Source organism: Triticum aestivum, chromosome 6D, assembly GCF_018294505.1.
Source record: "Triticum aestivum cultivar Chinese Spring chromosome 6D, IWGSC CS RefSeq v2.1, whole genome shotgun sequence".
In the NCBI taxonomy this organism is placed as follows: Eukaryota; Viridiplantae; Streptophyta; class Magnoliopsida; order Poales; family Poaceae; genus Triticum; species Triticum aestivum.
Genome location: NC_057811.1, coordinates 432,113,313 through 432,123,802, shown reverse-complemented (window position 1 = coordinate 432,123,802; position 10,490 = coordinate 432,113,313). Strand labels below are relative to the sequence as shown.

The following is a 10,490-nucleotide window of genomic DNA, read 5'->3' as shown; positions in this document are numbered from 1 at the left end:
GTATCCCTCCACCCAAACACTCTGATTCTTCGGGAATTGGAAGAGCTTTACCCCATCTGCACTTTCATCAAACTGATTTTTGATTCCTCAACTCATTCTTCACCAACACTTGTTAATCTTGGAGCTTAGGCTCGTATGTTGTAGAGATTCCCTGGAACCTTCATTGCTTTTGGTGTGCTCTGAGAAGTTTGTAAAGGTGGGTTGGTCGCTTCAAAACCAAACCTGAGTGATATGAGGCTTGTCCATTAGGGATGACTCAAAGGGAGAATACGTTGAGCCACTTGTTGGCATTCTGGAGGTTTGGATTTGGCACCACTCCAATGGAGATTAGCACTCCCCAAAGAGTGTGAATTTCGGGATAAATGTGTGTCCTCGACTCACTTATGGTTAAACTTTTCCCGTACATGTACTTCCCTCATATGCTTGTTGGCTTGCTAATTAGATTGTTGCCTAACATACTGTACTTTGAGCTTGCTTGCCATATAGGTTGTGTTCATCTAGTTGCACATATAGAGAACCTACTTTATCCACATTGACCTAAAATTTGGAAACTAAGCTTAAAATGTGTAGCCTCTTATTCCCGCCAACTGAAGGTACTGAAATCCGTCAGTAGCCTCGGTAGGGTGAAGAGCGTGACCGGATTATCCAGATGGGATTGCACGGGGCTTTCACCTGGGTTCAGGACCTCATGGTCGAGGCAAAACTCAATTCTTGCTTCACTTTGATTGATTGTGGAAAAAACACCTCGTGTGAGGGGGTTACAATATGTGGAGATTGTTGCTAGTGAGATGACGAGTATGAGTCAGATGGCGTCAAACTACCCCTAGGATCGCCTTATAAAGAGGTACAAGGTCTAGGGTTACATATTCTCAACTGACCTAGAGCCCCGAACGGTTGAGGGGTTCTTAGCTTGCGCGCCAAGACGGAGAACCTTCCAAGGCCGAGGATCATCATAGCATCTCGTCCTACTGGGCCCTGAGTCCGGCCCACTAATGGGATTCCTGACCGATGGGCCAACCCCGGTATAGTACACCGTTACTTGACCCCATCCCTTCTTGGCCTTGTGTGCCGAAACGAGGGGCAGGATTTGCTTGTGATGTGTTGGAAATATCGGGTAGAGGAGTAATCCTATTGGGAAAAGGTGAAAAACTGACCAAGAGTCCAAGAGGGTCTTCATTTTTACTTCAATTTTCTAGGTTTTAACTATATTTTTCGCATTTTCTTGAGTTTTGGCAAGCTCATGTGATCACTGCCAGAGGAATTCGTCATCCTTACCCTACCTCGATGTAGGATGGATTCTTTGGTTGGTAGATGCCCAAGAAACAAATTAGGATCCTGGGAAGAAATGGGATTACCCGAGGAATTCATCACCCTTCCACTCACTAAATGAAGGATGGCTTATATGGTGATTCTCACAATGTAGATGCCCAAGAACCAACGGAATCTGTGCGGTGAAGACGAACTAGATGACTGGACTGGCGGATCTTGAATCCCCAAGGCTGAAAGGACTCCAGAAGTGCTTTTGGATGGAGAATAAGTCAGAGAGGGGCGTGAAAGAAACTATAAGCGTTCCCACCCCTGACCTGACCTAAACGATCTGATTCTGCCAAAAAGTGGAGCCTATGGGGAAACTCCAGAGCTTCAACACCAAACTTTTGGGCCACCTCTGAGATCGAACCTGGGACATTTAGAAGGGTTTTGCATAGGCCTGATGCCAAGAGAGGGGTCGGAGCTGCTGGTGCTCTCAACCCAAAGCCCCATCAACGACGGTGTGAGTGTCACTGCTGGAGTGAGCAGAGAGTGCCACAGTCCCGATCGTCGAGACGCGTGTAGAGACCGTGTTTGCCGCAGCCGACCGAGCAGACTTGCTCAACTGGTATCCAGCAGGGACCGCGAGAGTGAGGGAGATGATGGGGAGGGAAATTGGGTGACGACTCAGCCGGCCACGAATTGGGAGGCGAGGCGAGAAAGTATCTGTTGGAAACTAAGTTACAATGGTAACTCCCTAAAAAGTTTAAGGAAATTGTACAACCACAAATGCTTGTTTTTTTTGAAAAACTTTCAATCTATTCATCTTCAATCATGGCAGTACAACGAACTCCAGAAATAAAAGGTACATCCAGATCCGTAAACCACCTAGCGACGACTACAAGCACCGAAGCGAGCCGAAGGCGCGCCGCCGTCATCGCCCCTCCATCGCCGGAGCCGGGCACAACTTGTTGTAGTAGACAGTCGGGAAGTCGTCGTGCTAAGGCCCAATAGGACCGGCACCCCAGAACAGCAACCGCCGCCGATGAAACCACAAATGCTTGTTGCAGAGTTCATTTTCTGTAAACATGTAAACTTATAAGTTCTAAACTTGTAATCATATGAGAGGTAAAAATATATATTTATCATCAGTTATCTCTACTATTAGAGGGGAATTTGTCCTTGTATGTCCCCTCCACCCATTCCCCTCTCTTGTTTGTTTGTTTTTCTCCTCGCCGTGTCCGCATCAACTTGAACAAATCAAATCTTACCAAAACTCAACCAAATCAAACCTTTTATTGCGCTCCCCCACCAATACATAAAATCTCTACTATTAGAGGGTAATCTGACATGTCCGTGGAACATCCTCTCCCCAACATACTATACCACTTGGGAAATTTCAAGTAGTTTGGAAACTTATTCTTTTTTCTCTGCCTGCGCATGGGTGTCAAAAGGCACCTGAGTACTTGTTAGCAGTTGCTATGTCTAGTCTGGGACAAGCTTGTCTTGTCACCGATGGGCAGCTAGTTTACCCAAGGAAATGCATGGCAGGAGCTAGCATCTGATGAAGTCATTAATTCACGTTGGATCTTTGCGGTGTAACACAAAGCATCCAAAACCAGAGGGGACAGCCGCAGCGGTGTCGTCGTCGCTCATGGATCACACGACCAGGCACTGCGCGCAACCAGGCATGCATCCACCAGTCGTCGGTATGCCAAAAATATCACCGTGGCCGACCGCCCGCGACGATCAACCAGCGGCGGCACCGCGGCCCGTGCGCGCCTGGCCCGCGCTCGGTGGGCGACTCCACCCACCGAACTCACGCTACGCGCCTGTGCCAAGGGGTAGTAGATCCGGGGGCCTCCCTGCCAAAGCCGCTGGTGCGGCGACCGACCTGCGATGTCGTCCCACGTACGGTACTCCTGCGTTTGATTTCTTTTTTTGCGCTACACGGTCGGCACATGTGTGTTACAAAAATGCCTTGTTAGCCAACCTGCCTGCCGTTACAAATTCCCTGGTGCGCGACCTGAATCGTGATCATGTCACGTACATGTCCCTTGCACACGTCTTTTCCTGCACACATTTGCCATTTCACCTAACGGGTTAACCACCGCGCGTAAAGCAGGTCCTGACACTACCTGCCGCTACCGGCGATCCTCGTACACAACCTTCAGCTTCAACCGCCGCTCACATCATCACGTGTGGACCGGAGTGGATTGCAGACCCAGACGACGGGCTTCCCGAGGCCGACGGACGAAAGCAGATCAGGGGGTGTGCAACACACGTCGCCGCGCGGCCGACGACGGCAGACGGAATCTGAAGCTGCCGCCGACCCCCACGCTTTTCCGGGGAAGCCTTTCGACAGTTGCCATCCGATCCGCCCGCAGTTGCAGGGCAGCAGAACAGAACCCACCCAGACCCAGGGCCCCCAGCCTATCTGTAAATTTCTGTTTCTTTCTCTCTTCCGGCAAGCCCGCCCGCGGGCCCGGCCCTCATCCGTCCAAGCGCAAGTCACGCATGCAACGGCCCTCTCCAAATACGAACGTCGAATCCCAACCAACGGCACCCCGTTCGAATTACCCCCCTGCCATCAGTTTCAAATCCATCCTAACCCCGCCCAGGCGGCACGGGAGTCGTCCGATGCCGGCCGGCGCACGTGTCGCGCCCACGGCGAAGCAGGGGCAATCTCGTCCGTAGCCGCCCGCCGGAAAGGCCATTCCCGTGATGATCACGTTCCGTTTGGGGTTTCCAGAACGCCGTTACCAACTCAACGGCCAGCGTCCAGATCCGGCTGACGGCGCCGTCGGGCGGTCCTGGCCGTCGGATCGGGATCCGATCCCCCGGCCTTGGCGTGTTATATGTGTACGCACCCACGCGCACGGGGTTCACTCCGGACGGGGGAGAGAATCCAAAGGGCGAGCCGAACAACCCAGCGGCATCATATCCCTCCCACCGGCGCCGCGCTGCGCACTGCAGACGGAAACGGCCAAAGGAGAGCGGCGTGGGGCGGAGCGGGGGGCGATGGGGAAGTACATGCGCAAGTGCAGGGCGGAGGACGTCGCGGTGGGCGGCGTGGAGGTCACGCAGGCCGTCGGCGTCCGGACGCGGTCCCGGGCGGCCGCGGCCAACGTCGTCGTCTCCAAGAGGAGGCGCCCGCTGCCGCCCGCCTCGCCGTCGGCCTCGTCGGCCCTCGCTCGCGCCCAGGGCGGGAGCTGCTACCTGAAGCTGCGGAGCCGCATGCTGTTCATGGCCCCGCCGGCGCCTGCGTCGGCGTCGGCCGCTGCCGCCGGGCACGGGGCGCCGCCGCCGCTCCCGGCCGGCCTCTCGCGCTGCTCCAGCACGGCCTCGTCCGTGGACGCGTCGGCCGCGGCGCAGGACAGGAGCCTGCCGTCGTGCGGCTCCGACGCCGCTGCCAACAAGGTGAGGGAATTGGGTCCAAACCCTAGAATTCGGATACAATTCGAGATCTCCTTTTTGCTGAAAACCGTGGCTTTCTCCGCCCTACAGGCAGGCGCTCCGGAGGGCTCGGCGAGCAACAACGCGGAGAGCGGCGGCAACCGCGAGAGGTGCGAGATCGAATTCCCTCCTGTCTCCGGCCAATTCTTCCGAATTATGCATCCTAACCCCGTCCCGCTCGCTGCTTTTCAAAATTCAGGCGAGAGACGACGCCGTCCAGCCATTTCCCCGGCGACCTGAGCGACCTGGAGTCGGATCTGGCGGGCAAGAACAGCGGCCGGTCGTCGCTGCCGCAAACGCCGGCCGCCCAGGCTCAGCCCGCCGCGAGGTCGAGGGTCCCGCCGGCGGCCGAGATCGAGGAGTTCTTCGCGGCCGCCGAGGAGGCCGAGGCCAGGCGCTTCGCTTGCAAGTAAGTACTCCTACTTTAGCAGCAGCGGAAATTTCCTTATCTTGCGGCCGCCGTCGCCGTCGCCGGAATTCTAACGTGGGAGCTCTCTACGCCAGGTACAACTTCGACGTGGCCCGCGGCGTGCCCCTCGACTCCGGCCGGTACGAGTGGACCCCGGCGGTGAGCAGCAGCTAGGCAGGCGACGAAAGCGGCGTGCAAAGGGGGGAGAGAAGCCGTAGCTAGAAAGTTACTCACTGTAGAGCTGGGGCGCCGGCCGGCCGGCCGGCCGTGTAGAAAGGCGAAGGGAAAAAGATGCTCCGGAAAGAAGCATTATAGCCTAACCAACCAACCTACCACCGATTCATCAACAACTTTTTCTTTCACTCACTCGCTCACATATTCCCACCATTATCACTTCACACCCCCTTAATCCTGATTTTTCCCAGCAGCAGCAGCAGTAGTTTTACTTCCCTACTGGTACTTACTTGTTCATCAGAGTCGTGTTTGACAGGATAGATCTCTCGATCAGTCCCTTACTGTAATTGTCACTACCTAGTTACCTGTATTTGCCTGGATTTTTTACTGTACATCGTCGTCAGCATCTAGCAGCAGCAGCTTCTTGCTGCTGCGCCGCAGATCTATAATTTGATTTGAGTGAGTGAACCGTCTCCCTTTGCCGTTTCCGTCCATGCATGATTCCGCCTTATCCGTTGCACTGGTCCTGCAAGAAGAAATGGATACGTTGTGCAGATCGTTGGGTAGCTAGGTAGTTCTGCAAGTGAGCAGGCATGCAGAGGCTTTGCAGGGGCACGGAAACAGCTTCGGCAGCACCCATGCATGGCATGGCATGGATGGATGCTTCGGTGCAGAGTGCAGTGCAGTGCAGACAGGCAGTACAGGCAGGCAGACTGCAGTGGAGGCTTCCATGGCAGGCAGGCAGCATGGCGTGTGCCGTGGAAAGAAGGCTTAGCTGGGGGATGGGGGACCCCGGCTGGTTCCTGGGCCGACGCACAGCGCGCGGATCGCCACACCCAGGGAAGAAGGGGAGGGAAGTTACCGCTGTCCCCCTACCTCTGCCGTCGTCGCGGTTAAAAAAGGGGTTAGATACAGCAAGTGGCGATTACCCTGTGCGTGAATGATTAGTGATCAGAGCGGCTAAACTAAACAAAGCGCCGCTGGCTCTGGATCCATGGCACATGGGTGCATCATGCCGTGCACGGTGGGAGACGGGTAGGGGGAGGGGGCATTAAGGAATGTTAGTTGCATCGGGATCTGGGTCAGTCAGTAGGTTGGTAAAAACTAGGGGTAGGATGGGAGCAGAGAGGGAGAGATGCCGCTGGGATTCGGTGCCAGGCGCTCAGCTCGCCGGGAACCGGGACGAACTGCACCACACGCACGCACACTGCTGTTTGCTGGCTTTAATTTTGCACAGAAACTTGTGGTGTGTGGGGGCGGGCCCCGCCTCTCGTGTGACCTCGCCTCATTGGTAACCTCTGCACCCTGCGTCTGGGGGCTCGTACGCCTGGCCCGATATGGAAAATATCAGCTCGTTGTAGGCTCTAGCTTGGGTTCAGTTTTGGAAATACTGAACTTTTCTTGCAGTACTGGTACATACTCTGCGTTTGCCTGACACTTTGCCGGTGCCAATGGAGATGTCATCTGCGTTTGCTTACGTTCGTCCATGGTGTGTGTGTGTGTGTGTGTGTGTGTGAAGGATTATGTATACTAATCACGAAGAATAGTGGTGTGCTAACGAAGAAAGAGCAGGTCACTTTCGAAATAACACTAGCAGTGTGCCCGTGATTGGACGAATAAAAAGTCGACACAACGTGCAGGAGAGAGAGAGAGAGAATGGGTGTGGTTTGATGGGGAGCATGCATGATCGGGCACGTTGCGAGCATCATAAAATAAGCTGGATCGATCGCTTTACAGTTCTACAATACGAAGCCCAGATCCGTGGAAGGTGGTGGGGGTGGGATCATGAACGAGACTTGAGAGATCGATTGGCCGATCCGCCGGGGTTGGCAGAGCGGTGCAGTGCGTTTGTTTGTTTGTCGTCGATCACCTGCAATTTGTGTCAGCGACGGTACGGTGAAAAGGGGGTCCGTTCCGTTCGACAGCAGGCGCATAGAAAACGCGGTGATTTGCCTGGGGACTCTGGAGGAGGAGGAGAAGATGGGGATCCCCAAGCAGTAAACATTCCGCGCACTCTGGGTTAAGCATGGAGTATTTTACTCACTTCGAGCTAGCGGTGGCACTGAAACTCTGGGTTTCTGTAGGAGTACTACTCTGCTTTGGAGTCCCCAAGTGGCAGAATCCCTCCATTTCCTGCGGATAAACACGCACAACTGTCTAATCCTGCCTGCCATGGCATGGCAGAGCATGCAAAGTGACAGCAGCAGCATATCTGAAGTTCTGAACGAATCTGCTACTGGTAGTAGCAACCTAGGATCGATCAGGGAATGGCGGCATCCAGAGCGACAGTGAAACGGCTGCACATCCTTCGGATTCAGAAAACGCAGAGCAGATCAGACGTCGTGTGTTGGCGCTGATTCAGACCGTTTGCATTCATCTGTAACGTAGTACGGTTTTGCACTAAACTCGGCAAGTACCGGGAGGGGTGGTACTTTGCTCTGTATTAACTGCGTTGCACGTCCCAATTGTCCGTCGCAGTCCTAGAACAGCGCAAATATGGACGCAGCGATCTGTAGTGGTACGGCGGACGCAACGGCCAGCGGAGTATACACCGATCGATCGATCGGTCCATCAATCGCTGAGAAATCAAGGGGGGACGGACGGGCGATTCACCACCCGTGCGCCTACTGTAGCCAGTACCGCCGAGAACGCGCTCGTTCGTGCTCGCCGCCATGGCATGGCCAGGCGGCCAACGGGCGCGCTGCCGAGGACGGAATGACCGGTACTTGCCGCCGGCCGTATCGTCTCCGTTGTCGCGCCCCCTGTCGTGCTGCACGGCGCGGAGGCATGTGGAGGATTGGACGTGTGACGGGGGGTTCAGGGAGGAAGGACGGTAGTGGTGGTACCGTGGTGGTAGTAGTAGTCGTTGTGGGAAATCCGTATGGGAATTGATCTCGACCTGATACGCGCATTCATGCCCATTGATTACGCATCGAAATCTGGGGGATTCACGATCTGTCTAGCGCGTGTAGTAAGTAGGTACGCGTACGTCCCGTCGGGAACAAGAGCCTTTTTTTTTTCCTGTGAAAAATGAAAGTTGGTTAATTGCCCTGTTAGAGCATCCATAGCCGCATGACAAATATGACCCCTCAAACGCCCGCGGACGCGTCCGGCGCGTCCGTGGGCAGTGACCGGGCACTCCTCAAATTAACACAACTGTATCCGGACATCTCATACTAGATTCCCGAATTCATACAAAAGCTTGCAAACTAAAAAACCTATGTACTACGTGCTGGAATTTATTCTATTTTTGGGCTAGACCAATTTTCATAATTCCTAATAAATCCTAGAGGTCCACTGAGCTCATTCATTCAAGGCAAGAGGTGGGACTAAAGTTTAGTCCTATACTGCTCATCTAGTAGGAGTTAGACCTCCTTATAAGGGAGATTGTTACTCCACATGTATTCCACATGTATGAGGATGAGACATTCACACGCGCTCCTCCTCCGCCGCCCGCCTCGTCATGACGCGCCGCGCCACGGGTTGCGGGAATGAGCCGTTGTCTAAATTTTTGCCACGCATGGCTGGTATACGAAAGGTCACATGGGAGCTGAAAAGTTTTACTGTAGTGGAGACTGAATACGAGCGCTGCACCCTTCGACTGCCGCATGTTCATTTCGTCTCCCTCTCTTTTGCTTCGCCTCCCGTCGTTGTCTGTTCGCCTCCTTCTCTTGTGCCTATAAAAGAGAGGTCGCTCCTCTCTGGAGAGACACACCAGAACATCATCTTCCTCTCGCCACCGATTTCCAAACTCTCAGTTGCTGCTAGGGTCTTCCTCATCCCGGCTTGCGGCATGCATTGCAGGTCGGGACAGTAGGCCTCCGAAACCGCGCCACTTCGAGTCCTGTACGGAGAAGGGTGATAAGATTTTTGGGAGAGCTTTGAGCGACTACTGACTTCTTCATCAAGGAAGAAACGGACGCCGACGACCACTTCCCAAAGGACGACTTCTTCCCCGACGTCGACAATCTCTTTGATGACATGGCTGGCAGAGACGTCAACCCCAACCCCAATGCTACTGCCGCAACTTAGTACGTCTCCGTGTTCTTTCTGTTTGAGATCCTACCTTGGTTTCTTGTTCTAGCTTCTGTTCTAGATTTATTTTGTTCATATTCACCTCTTCAGATGCTATTTGCATACTCTCTGTCGGATTACATGACTTATCTCTGCTATGATAGTCATGTCTTATCTACTATTTCTGTTAATACTAGCAAGATGTCCATGCGTTGCACGGAACATCAAGATGCATTTGTATGAGTAGTTTATCTTGTGGGAGAAAAGGATGAACGAGGGAAGACCTTATTTGCAAATGTGGAGAGGGGTGTGGGTATCTTTTTACAAAATTGCCATAGTTTCCTTCCTATCCGTCAGATATAAATCGGACGGCCTATATTGCAGGATGGCAGGCACACCATCATCACCAACTCTGTTTTTATGAGAGTAGAGAATATCATATGGTAAATTGCTCATATTTCCAACACTACGTAGATGATCTAGCTACTTCTCGTCGGTATTGTCGACAATCTCCGTGCTCGGCTCCGGCAGCATGGGTGACAACTGCAGCTCTGGCTCTGTAACGCCCGGATCCGATGCGCCAGGTGTCTTCCAGTTATTCGTCGTCGTTGCCATGTCATTTGCTTGCGTGTTGCATTTTTGCCATGTCATCATCTGCATTGCATCATCATGTTTTTCAAAACTTGCATCCGGTCCTTTTCCCCGTTGTCCGTTTCGCGATCCGACACTCTCGCCGCACCCGTTGCACCCCTCTGTTTTCTTTTCGTGAGCGGGAGAAAAACCTTCTCGGAATGGGTCGGTATTTGCCGAGTGGCCTTGGTATAGCACCGACAGACCGCCCGTCAAATTTCGTTCCATTTGGAGGTCGTTTGATGCCCCAACGGTTAACTGCGTAGCCCGAAACCCCTTCTCTTTCCAGCCCAGCACCCCTCCAAATCAGCCCACTAACCCATCCAAACCCCCTCCATGCTCTTGGTCGTTCGATCACGATCATGTGGGCGAAAACCGCACCTCATTTGGACACTCCTAGCTCCCTATGCCTATATAAACCCCCTCTCCCCCGAAATGTCGGACAAACCCTAGTCTTCCTCCCCTCCGCTCCGCCGGACAAAACCCCCTCGCCGACGGACATGTCCGCCCGCCGCCCCCGTCCAATAGGACGCCACCACCTGTCCCTGCGCCGCCGTCC

The 10,490-nt window shown here is 53.8% G+C and overlaps 1 protein-coding gene across 1 annotated transcript; it reads left to right on the top strand.

The window, feature by feature from the left end:
• Window positions 1-3,858: 3,858 nt before the first annotated feature.
• On the top strand, window positions 3,859-5,750 carry LOC123145614 (cyclin-dependent kinase inhibitor 1). The gene is made up of 4 exons (XM_044565078.1): window positions 3,859-4,668; window positions 4,756-4,814; window positions 4,904-5,113; window positions 5,209-5,750. Exons 1-4 carry the CDS (start codon window positions 3,973-3,975, stop codon window positions 5,285-5,287), a joined length of 1,044 nt encoding a protein of 347 aa, XP_044421013.1. The 5' UTR covers window positions 3,859-3,972; the 3' UTR covers window positions 5,288-5,750.
• The last annotated feature ends 4,740 nt before the right edge of the window (window positions 5,751-10,490 follow it).